Genomic DNA, 12,268 nt, shown 5'->3' on the forward strand with positions numbered 1-12,268 from the left:
TAATTAAATATTATTGCCTAACATACCTATGCAATAATTAAATAGTTATTAATATAAAACAACCAGTTCAGTGCAACAATGATTATTCTGTCAAGTTTCTCCATTGGGCATCATGAAACTCTGGGATCAATTTCTCATACATCTGAAGCCTTAAGGGTGATCAATATTCAATGCAACTGATTAGAAGCAAATAACAACAAAACACATGAATGTTTTCACTGTTGCTGATTTATATTAACATAGTTGTTCTCATCTTTGGTGCTTTGTCAGATCTTTCAGTATAGCATAAGATCATCCTGCATCATAACCACATCCACAAACATAGCCATAGGTTGAAATGGTGTTTTTGTTAATAAATGTAAATCATTCTCATTTTTTTCTTTGTAGACTATTTGAGTTGTTTTGCTCAAAGAGAGGTGGTAGGAACCATAACTGAAAGGTTTTTGGTGATTTCATGTCACCTGTGAATGAAGTTGTTGGAGAGCGTGAAAGAGAAGAAAAGGAGAGTTTCGTGACCATGTACCTATATGGGTAACTGCCCATCATTGTAGATAAGGACTTCATGTTACTTATTTATAAGTTGGTATTTCCTGAACCATATTTTCATAAAATCTAAACATCATCTCTCTCTCTCTCTCCAGTATCTAGAAGCCCTGCTTGTCCATGTTATAGCATTCTCTATGTTTTGTAATATTGTGTATAATTATTGTGCCCCCTGGTCTTTAATATGCGTTAAGATTATTTAAAATAAGCAAAACAACAAAAGGCAACAACTCAAGAGCGACTTGCTACCTCTGTCAGTGTTCTTCGCCAGTATAAATGCAATGATTCATGATGCGTTTTACTGGGATTTGAAATTTTACAGGAGTCATCAAGACCGCCCTTCCAAACATGGATAGAGAGGCTAAAGACCAGTATTTGCTTGTTATTCAGGCAAAGGATATGGTTGGTCAAAATGGAGGACTCTCAGGAACTACGTCAGTCACCGTGACCCTAACTGATGTCAACGATAACCCACCTCGCTTTCCTCGAAGTAAGCTGGTTTGTTAAATGTTCCAAGTCCCCTAATTTTCCTTGCCAGTCTATACAAATGTCTCTCAAAGGGAATTTTTCCAAATGCTTTTCAAACAAGTAATTATCTTATTACAGGGGCGTGGTTTTAATTCAGAAGTGTGGAAATCCTATCTTTGTATTACTTCTGTCTTCAATATATTATGGTTTTTCTTTGGTTCCACATTTTTAATACCGGACAGTTACTAAGTTTGTTTATAGATTCATCTGTTCATTCTAAGATCTTCTTTGCACACATTCTGTAATTATGAGATTGTTGCCAATTAGTAACATTCAAATACATACATTCTGTACACTGACAGTATTGATTTATTTTTAAAGAGAAACATAGAAGAACATGCAGCATTTTCATTTTTTACTCTACACTTTTTTTTTTTACCACTTCATGCACATTAAACATTCCTACAGCAATTCGACCGCCTCTTTCTTGTGCAAACGTTCAGTGTTTCAAAAGTCAGTTCAAAGAACCAGAAAACCATATGGCCTCAATTTAGTTTCTATGACCAAAGTGGCTTTTGACTCAGCCAAGGAAAAGGAAAAAAAAATCTAGGTAGATATGTCTTGATTATATAAAAGCATTTCATCTCAGTCTCTTTTAGTTTTTTTTTTTTTCTTTTTTTTGTGTGTGTGCAGTATTTCTTTACAACGCTTAGGAAAATTAAGGAAATTGTATAGGCTACAATATCTCTAAAATGTTTGTTCTACAGAAATGGGAAATTAAGCTCCCTTACAGATCTCAGAAACCAATGAACTCAAACAAGGAAGCTTTCTCTGTAAACATGAAGTTGCTATATTTTCCAGCAAATATTCCATCTGTGGATGTTTCATTTTTATTTTACACATTTTTTATATTTATATTATTTACAACAGACATTTTAAATTTTTTTAATGTTTGTTTGTTTGTTTATTTATTTATTTATTTATTTATTTATTTATTTATTTATTTTTGAGAGAGAGAGAGACAGAGCATGAGGGGGAGAGGGACAGAGAGAGAGACACAGAATCAGAAGCAGGCTCCAAGCCCCAAGCTGTCAGCACAGAGCCCAATGCGGGGCTCAAACCCACGGACCGTGAGATCATGACCTGAGCTGAAGTCGGATGCTCAACCGACTGAGCCACCCAGGCGCCCCTATACAACACACTTTTTAATGCCTCCACACAAAACAAAGTGAAATTACTTGAAATTCAGCATTCATAAAAAATAAACTTACCCTTAATTGTGCCTTGGATACCTTATAATGGGAAAAGAGAGGAAGGTTTTGTAGAATAAACAAAACAATCATATAATTATATTGGGCTCACAATCAAATTAACTGTTCTTCTTTAAGCCTACAGTGATAAGAATTGATACTTAGGATTTGTGTTATTCCAGTTGTCATGATTGGATAAGACACAGTACAGGTTTTGTAGCTTACTCTAGATACTCTCCTGCTCATTAAAGTGAGGGAAGGCAAGGAGCGAAGGCTCAGATTTTCCGGACTGCCTGTAGCTAATATTCTAACCTTGAAATTTCTGGATTTTACTAAGGTCTCTTACGGATGTGTGAAAGAGATCACTTGAAAGTCATCAGCATCTCTTGTCATTATTATTATTTTTTTTTAATCAGTAACTTGTCACAAAATTTAGAAAATTGCCAACAATAGTAATTCTGAACTGAACACGTGGTCCCTTCATATGGATACATTTTCCTTTTTCAGTTCTTCTCGAAGAGAGTCTTTTCATAAGAAAGTGAAAATGCACCGCGTTTAACAACCAGAAGGGAATGGAATAGGTGGAAAAAGCAGGAAAAAATAGAAGATCAGGGAAAACTGTTTCTAGGGGTTTTCTTGTTTCAAAGGGATGGTCCATGGTCATGGTCATCTGCTTCCCAAACTTTTTTTTTTGTTTTGACTTTGAGAATGGTGAAGAGGAATTTTTACAAATGAAAGTTTGAAAAGCTTCTCTGTTTTTGCTTCTCTTTCCTTTTGTTTGAATAATACGGCCTCTGCTCTTGTGCCGTTGTGTTCCAAATCACTTCTACATAAACCCACAAAGATAATCCTTCCTGATAAATCTATGAGCTAAAACAAGACCAATATTGTCTTTCATCAACTCCCTGGCCCAGTTTTCTGACACTTTCATAGTAACAGACACTGTGATGTAAATTCTAACAATAATTCATCGGTACTATTTAGACCTGTATTTGCCCATTGGAAACCTAAGCTATACAATTTTTGTTTTTAATATTTACAGTAATTATATTTTAATTATGTCGATTCACTGGTTATCTAGTAATCTTCTTCATAATTGTTTTAAATATATTTCATTATTAAAAGAAGCGTATTTCCCACCACTAGAAAAACAGGAATCGAGATTCTTCTCACACCTTTCCTCAGACTGTTTCTGCTGTTAGATAGTGATTATCTAACCATCACCATGAGATTTCTCGAGTCTCTATGAAACTCGTCATTTATCTGATATTGCCTTAGCATCTTTTTTATGAACTATGAACACAAATTAAGCAAGGATGATGCAAAAGAACCAAATAGTTTTTATTGGTTAGCTTTTGTATAAAGCGTGTTCAATTCTTGATTTGAATTTCGCAGGGTCTTACCAGTATAATGTCCCAGAATCATTGCCAGTGGCCTCTGTTGTGGCCAGAATCAAAGCAGCTGACGCAGATATAGGAGCTAATGCTGAAATGGAATACAAAATCGTGGATGGTGACGGATTAGGGATTTTCAAGATTTCTGTTGACAAAGATACACAGGAAGGAATCATTACTATACAGAAGGTAATATTTTCTTTATTCTTATTTTCTGGGAGGGTGACACCACAGAGCATACTAAGAACCACGTTTACTTTGGTGGAAGAATGTATTAGACAAAATGAATGGCCATATGGAAATATTGTTATGTTATCTTTAGGAAGAAAGCTATGCGTTTACTTTTAGGTGTCAGAATCATAGAGAATCGCAAATGGCATTCGTAATCATGCCCTGCAAGTCTGTTCTCTAAGTAAGAGGATAGACTTATTGACGTTCTGTGACCATAAGGCCCACTGGCACATTAACTGCAAACTGTCAGCACAAAGCCTGCCACCAGGTTTGAACTCACAAACCATGAGATCATGACCTGAGCTGAAGTCAGAGGCTTAACCAACTGAGCCACCCAGGCACCCCACAAATGTACTGTTTCAAATGTCCTAATGGAGAGGGGAAGATGTTTCTTTGTTGACTATTCCCAGAATGAAACCCTAAAATCAACCACAAGTCTTCGTGAGCAAACTAGACAAACACTCCATCTCTGTGAAAAAAAGTACAAACTTGGAAATAGTGACCAAAGTGTTGAAGACTTGCTACATTATCAGTTATTCCTTTTTAAAGTTTATGCTAATTGAAGTACTTAAAGAATTCATACAAACAGAGCATGAAAAGTTGTGAAGCCTATCATAATCCCTTAAGTATAAGTGCAGAGGAGATAGAAAATTATTATAATCCTAACTAAAGACTGTTTGTCATAGTATATTTAAATTAGCTTCCAACACTGATTAGATATGGGAGAAAATGAGCTGTTTACTCCCTTTGCTCTGTATAGACATGATCTTTGACAACTGTTAAATTTTAAAAAAAGGGAAAAAAGAATTGTTACAGAATATAGTCTTATTGTCTCAACTAAGGACTGAAAATTAAAACGTGAAAATCCCACCCCCCAAATAATGGAATTTTATGCCAGTCTGACAATCCAGGTGTATAACTCTGTAATTAACACTCCTGGATAATTAACACATGTCAATAAAGAAAGTTATATTTTAGTTGTTACCGGAAAACATATGTTTGATTTCAGGCCAATGGGCAAAACATTTCTGCAATTATTTCCAGTGGACAGCTGCTGTTTTAGCTCAGCTGGTGACAATCTGTGTAAAAAAGTTTTAATAACTAGGCCAGGCCAACTGTTGGCAAAATGTTTTGTTGTCTAAAATAAAAGAAATGCAGTAAAGTACAGTGCTGCTCAGAGATTTCAAAGATTCAGCTGAAATATTCATCTGAAATCCGTCTGTTCATACTGAAAAATTTTTAATATATACTGAAATTATTTTTGTTGAACACGTGCATTTCATATATTATAAAGAGAGCATAAATCATTGAAAAACATATACACAAATATATATTTGATATTTGTTGCAGTAATAAAATTATGTCCAATTTCTTAATATTTTTTGAAGTTTTAGAGAATTGGTAATTCTGGTCACAGTCAAATAGGATACTTTTTTTGTTTTCTTTTTTAAATTTAAAGCTCTGAAGTCATTTCTAACTTCTCTTCTTTCTCCTTTTTCAGCCATATTAGCTCTTGGCTGTAGGTTTATTTGTATTTTTCTATTGCCTTTAGCACTATCCTAAGGTTGGTTATCATTACTCACTCCAAAACTATTTTAAAAGCTCCCGAGCTCACAACCTGTTTCTAGCTTCTCAAATCCATCTTTTGTTTAAATTGCTGTTCAAAATTCAAAACCACTTTATTAGTCCAACTAGATTGAAAACAATCTCCCTTATACTAAGGAGATAGGAGTGATGCGACAAAGTGATAGGAGGCAGTAAAATAATCATTAAGGAGGTTATATATTTAGAAATTCCAAAGAATTCATTGAAGGATTTTTAGAATTAACAAGAGCTTTCAATATAAGAGCTACAGTAGTCAATTTCAGTGAAATTGGCGTCTGTATTTCATTCCAGGTAAAATGCTTCCAGAAGTTCCTCACAGGGAGTACAGTGAGCAAAAACCTGTATGAGTCCCATAAATTCAGTATTCTTTCTGTACTAGAGAGTAGTGAAATCATCCGTGAAATCCAGAATGGATTTTTGAAACTGAGTCACGAGAGCATTCTTACTAAAACCGGGAAATTCTGAAAGAAGACAAAGGAAGCATTCTTCCGTTGTTCTTAGACTATTTTAAAATTTTCATTTAGGAAAACAATAGAATGCTATGGGGAATCCATAAAAATGACCCTTTTTGTGATAGGTTTTTTAGTCTCTCCTAACTATAGGAAAACATTTACAACCAGGTGCTGCTAGGATTTGATGTATGTGTTTATTCTGATGATTGTGAACACCTCTAAAGATTATTTCGCGTTTGGACAACCGAGTCCCATTGTCTCCATTCAGATAGTCATTTCTCTTGGAATTAGGTTATTTTGTACCTGTGAACCGTGCTTCATAATCACCTGAACTTGTTTTCTCTCGACTCTGTAGTATAATAAAACTTCAGTTATTTGTTTTTTCATAAACAATGCACTGTCATGATTATAATGCGATTTATTCCAGTTTGAGAAAATTGTCATATTTTGAGACATTTACATGTGTTACACTTTGCACAGAGTGAACTTAAGAGCAGAGAGCGAAGAATAGGAAAACTGTCTTTTTAAAGAAGATACATTAGTAAAAGAGAAATATGTACAGAACTGTGGAAGATTACTTTAAGTTATGCTATTATTGCCCCCTGTCTTGTATAAAAAATGTTTATAAATAGGACCAAATAGGCAGAATCCACAAGGCTAAAGGTTTTTGTAGGTATTGCCACAGAATTAGTTTTCCGCAACTTAAATATTCCCTCTATACATTAGGAATAAACGTGATTACATAGTTTGTGTTGTTTAAAAATTATGACAAAAATACAGTGATTCACAGTTAAAGTGCCGTACAAGCTGGTTCTTTGGCCATTTATGAATGATTTAATGATAACCTTGGCGAGCAGTTCTGCAGGGCTTCAAAATTCACAAAGTGTCAACATAAATATTCCTCCATGTGAATGAACACTGTTTTTTTTCCCCCACTTAGAAGTTCTGCTTGCAGTCTCATATCCTAATTTACAGGGGGTGTCCTTTAGCTTTCTACTTTTCCTTTGAGATATGTCAGTCCTGTCTCTAACATACTTCCGTTTGCAATACAAGACCTCAGCAGGGGTTAACGACGCAGTTTTGCTTTTCTAAAATTCATTACCATAGAGTCACAGTGCAGTAGAAAAGGATGTGTGTTCAAGACGCATTTCCTGTGAAGGACAAGTACACATTCCTCTCCTGCCAACAGATGGTGTTTGGTGGGTCACATGGTCACTGTCAAACAGCATATTTAAGCTTCTTCTGGCCGATTCTGTGCTATCTTCATAATCTCCTTATATTCATACCTTAAGAAATTCAGAATGACGCCAAAGCCACGAAATAATAAAGCATTACTGTAGAAGGATCCGAAAGGTGGCCCACACCCATCCACCACTGGGGAGAAAGAGTTCAAATACGCAGTTTCCTTCGAACCTTCAACTCGGCCGCAAGGATTTCTGAGCTCCCGGGTTTACCATCTTGTTATTGAAATGTGTCCTTTGTCGACTACTTGAAGTGATGAGGGGCTAATCCCCAGAGTCAAGTTTGTATTTCAGCATTTCATACAAGGCTGTTTGTTGATGTATAGTGGAGGAAACTGACAACCTTTCCAATTCTTCTTTTTTCTTATTATTACATTTTTCTTTCAAGGATCCAATTCAATTAATCCCTCTGTGGAGGCACGTTCCTCAAAATGGAACAAAGATGTTTCCCTTATTTGACCGTGAAAGGCACAAATTTGGAATTAAAGGCTGACTGTCATAAGGTTAATACAGTAACTCTAGTTGACTTCTGAATTTCAGATTATATTTTCCAATTAATTCAGCCCATTGTTACTGTATATATTTAAGTAGATCCTTCTGTCATTTTAATCATTATGCTCATGTGTGCATATGTATAGGCTCTCTGCTTATCAACGTATAAACTTACCTGTGTGTGAATAGCCAAGAGTAGAGATGAATTTAAGGTCTTAAAAAGGAAGTAAGAAATTGACAGTCTCTGAAGGAAGTTGATAGTAATGTACATGTCACCGCATGATAGTCTTGATCAAAGAGGCAAAGGCCATGTTCGCTTGGGAGTATTTTCTGTTTGCTTTGATTTTTTATAGTTATCAGAGCAATGTTCTTGGAATATATGTATGTCAAAGACATTTTTCAGTGAGTCCATCACTATTTTTTTTTTTTGCTTGGTATAAACAAGTCACAGATAATGTACAAATTTTTCCTTTACTTCTGTCTCTTTTTCCACGGTGTGTTGTTTCCTAAATTAGCTTCAGTGGGTAGGCTTCCAAGAAAGAGATATTTAAGAAAGAGATAAGAAAGGATTTAGTGATTGTGTAAGAAAATTGGAGAGAGAATTTAAGGAGAAAACTAATGTTTCTAGCATGAGTAACTGGGTAAGTGTGTCCTTGAATAGAGGTGTGCAAATGATTAATATGGTTTGGAATACACGTGAAGCGCCTATGATATCTGGATAATAATGTCTAGGAGGTCATGAATAAGGATTTGCAGCTCAAGGCAGAGGCCTGGAGTACAAACTTAGGTCTGGGAGGCATTACCATACGCTGCATGACAATTACAATTAAAGGGACACTGGAGAATTCCCTAAAGCATGTATGGAAAGTAAGGGAAAGAGGTGCCTGGCTGATCTCAGGGTTGTGAGTTCAAGTCCCACAGTGGGCATAGAGCTTAGTTAAAAAAATAAATGAATCAAGTGAGGGAAAGAATGCTTTAGACACTGGTGAAACTGAAAACTTTAAGTTAGAAGGGCAGAGAAGAATTCAAAAAAGGGAAATTGTTTTATTCTTCCAGCATTAAGGTATTTTCAGAGAGTTTAAAAATAAGTAGTCAAAAAGCAAATTAAATATATATATACATATATGTATATACGTATATATGTATATATAGACACATATATATGCATATATATGTGTCTATATATACATATATATGTGTATATGTGTATATATGTATATATATACATACAGGGGCGCCTGGGTGGCTCAGTTGGTTGAGAGTCCAACTTCAGCACAGGGCATATCTCACAGTTTGTGAGTTTGAGCCCTGCATTAGGTTCACTGCTGTTAGCACAGAGCCTACTTCAGATAGATCCTCTGTCCTCCTCTGTCTGTCCCTCCTTTGCTCGAGCTCTGTCTCAAAAATAAACCTTAAAAAAAGTACACACACACACACACACACACACACACACACACACACACACACACAGAAGTAATTGCATATATTATCAATAGAGAAGGGAACTGATGGAGCCTGAAATCTATTTTAGGTGATAAAGACAGAATATAACCAAACAGGAAATGATTAGAAGAGTCAAGGGCCTGGAATTCAAAGAGATCACATGTCTAGACATGACCCCCTCCCACCATTTCATTTGGTCATTTCAAGGCTAGTTTGGTTCACTTTTACTGGCTATGCTGCCATCACCTGTCACAAACTGAAGCCACCAACTTTTATTCTGTGTCTCTCCACAACTGTGTCAGCCATCCATTGCGACTTAACCAATTACCCCCCAAATGGACTACTTTAAACAACAGTTTTTCTTTAGGTCATGACTTTGTGGGTGAGCAATTTGGTGGGGGGTTAGCAGAGTGATTTTTCTGCTGGTCTTAAGTAGGCTCATCTAAGTGGTGAGCTCCTGGTCAGCTTGGTGGCTTCTCCATGGAGGTGGCTGTCTGTCTGCTGGGACAACAAGAGGGGCAATGTGGCTCACATCATCCAACAGCTAACCTGGATTTGTTCCAAGAACAGCAAGAACAGAAGCTGCAGGGACTCGCGACGCCGATGTCTAGAATTGGCTCATCACTGCTGCCACATTATATTCATCAGAGCAACACAGGCCAGTCCAGATTTGAGCAGTGAGTGGGAAACACACACATGTACACACGCACACGAAAAGAAAGGAGCTATAAACATTGTGGACGCTGGGAAAGTAGAAGAAAGATTTTGAGTCCCAGCTGTGCTCCAGAGAGACTCAGCTCAAAAAATCTTCACGGTGCACATAGAAGGAATGGTGGAAGTAAGAATCTCAGGTCAGCTGACGTCTACTCTCGCCTTCTCTCCTGTGTCAGCTTTACTCACAAAATAATTGTGTGGATCAAAATAAATCAGTATTTGCCACCATTTGGTAAAGGCTCCCAGGAAAACACGAGCTAAACTGCCTTTGGGTCATAATCTGGGTTCAGCTTGCCTGAAAATGCGTGAGACCCTTCTGTAAGGCGTCCCTTGGTATCCTCAGTCGTGCATGCTGGGAAATAAAGACCTCTGCTTGGGCTGTTGCGTGAACCAGGTGTTAGATGCTGGGCAGGAATGTAGTCTTTTGCAAAGGCTTGTTTCCTGTTTTCTGCTTATGAAAATCAAAACAGTCTAGTAAATTCACAGTAGGAGGTTCTGGTACACAGAACCCTGTGCCTTCCCAGAGTGATCTCTACATCCTAATCTCCGGAACCTGTGAATAGTTTATATTACAAAAGAAATTTTGCAGATGGGATTAAATTAAGGAACTCAGGATGGGGAGATTATCCTGGATTATCTCCTTGGGCTCAATGTAATCACAAGGTCTTTATATGAGGGATGCAGGGAGAGTCAGAGTCGGAAAAGAGATGTGATAACAGAACCAGAGAAAGAAGTGATACATTTTAAAGATGGAAGAAGGTGGGGGGCGGGGGGGAGGCGCGTGCACCTGGGTGGCTCAGTCTGTGAAGTGTCTGACTTTCGCTCAGGTCATGATCTCGCGGTTCATGGGTTCGAGCCCCGCGTCGGGCTCTGTGCTGACAGCTCAGAGCCTGGAGCCTGCTTCGGATTCTGGGTCTCCCTCTCTCTCTGCCCCTCCCCGAGGCCTTGAGAAGGAACACATCCCCTGCCAATACCTTGATTTAGACTTCTGCACTCCAAAGTGGTAAAACAATACTTTGATGTTTTTTAAGCCGCTAAATTTATGGTGGTTTGTTACTGCAGTAGTAGGAAATTAACACATATGTCAAATGGAGCATTTCTGTGAGTGGAAAAGCTAATCCAGACAATAACATAAAAGAGAAAGCAAGACATTAACTAGGCCTGGATAAGAATCTGGATAATTCCTGATTTAGGCATTCTGTGCTCAAGTTGAAATAATGTACAATGGCAGTGCACATTTTGGTGATGACAGCCCTCAATGTCTCTCACTCGAATCTCACCCCCCCCCCCCAGTATGGACTGCTTGTTTCCAAGTCAGTTTTATAGGATTTCTCCCACTTTCTTCCTTTTGTCATCATCCTGAGATTAACTCCTACTACTTTGTTTGTTTGTTTTAGATGATCTGATTTATACTTCCAATTCATTCTGATTTTCTTTCTTAGTCTGTGGGAACAAAGACACTGGAGCCACCCTGTGTGATTAGGAGCAAGAAAGTTAATCTGTCTTGACTCAGTTCTAGATTTGTTAAAAAGATCGGTTAGGAGCTGTATTGTCTTGTGAGAATCAACGATGTTAATAATACTGTTAAACACTTAGCATGATAACTTGCATATGGTAAGGCTATATAAATGTGTTGTATTTTTATTTCTTTTATTATTTTATAAATTATTTTTTAGAGAGAGCATGAGTGCAGGAAAGAGGCAGAGGGAGGGAGGGAGAGAGAGAGAGAGAAAAAAAATCTTAATTAGCTCCACACTCAGAGCAGAGCCTGACATGGGACTCGATCCCACGACCCTGGGATCATGATCTGAGCCAAAATCAACCAACGGAGCCATCAAGGCGCCCCATCAATGTGTATGGTTAATGGGGAATACATCGAGCAGCTTATAGTTCTACCTCTTTGTGGATTAGTTCAACTAAAAATCTGAAATGTATGTGCATTTAACTGTCTCAGATTTTTTTAAGTTACAAAATGGAGATGTGTTATGATGCCTGCTTGAATTATCTCTTTTTTTTCATATCAGGATTAAGAGATGTTAGTTTAATTACTCATAGAAGTCAAAAGACACCTGTGTGGCTAGATAATGGAGATAGTTACTCCCGATATGTATATCTTTACTTTATTCCTAATGGGTTGACATAACTTAATGTTTCGGGCTTAAACATTTCTGCAGTTATTCATAAGATCTTTGGTGGGGTACCAATTTACCTATAGAGCACCAAAAATTTTCTGTGTAGTAATAATAGTATATTAGCAAAATGTGAATATTTGTATCAAGTACCTGATACAGAGCTGCGTTAAAGTATAATTTTTTGAAAAATTAAGATAATTCTCCTAGAAACATAAACTGGACGTGGTGGTGTCTCATAATCTTTTTTTGCTTAGTCTAAATTTGCTTATACTTATTTTGCGACGTTTCAGATTATTTGTCCTT

The 12,268-nt window shown here is 37.0% G+C and overlaps 1 protein-coding gene across 7 annotated transcripts in view; it reads left to right on the forward strand.

Annotated features, from left to right (window-relative positions):
* CDH7 (cadherin 7) overlaps positions 1-12,268 on the forward strand; it is a 122,994-nt gene that overhangs the window by 66,340 nt on the left and 44,386 nt on the right. For all 7 annotated transcript variants that reach the window (XM_019815403.3, XM_023242082.2, XM_045041109.1 and 4 more), the window contains 2 exons: positions 866-1,033; positions 3,657-3,844. In XM_019815403.3, coding sequence (XP_019670962.1) covers positions 866-1,033; positions 3,657-3,844 — 356 coding nt within the window. The remainder of the gene's footprint in view (positions 1-865; positions 1,034-3,656; positions 3,845-12,268) is intronic.

Source organism: Felis catus, chromosome D3 (genome assembly GCF_018350175.1).
Source record: "Felis catus isolate Fca126 chromosome D3, F.catus_Fca126_mat1.0, whole genome shotgun sequence".
Classification (NCBI taxonomy): Eukaryota; Metazoa; Chordata; class Mammalia; order Carnivora; family Felidae; genus Felis; species Felis catus.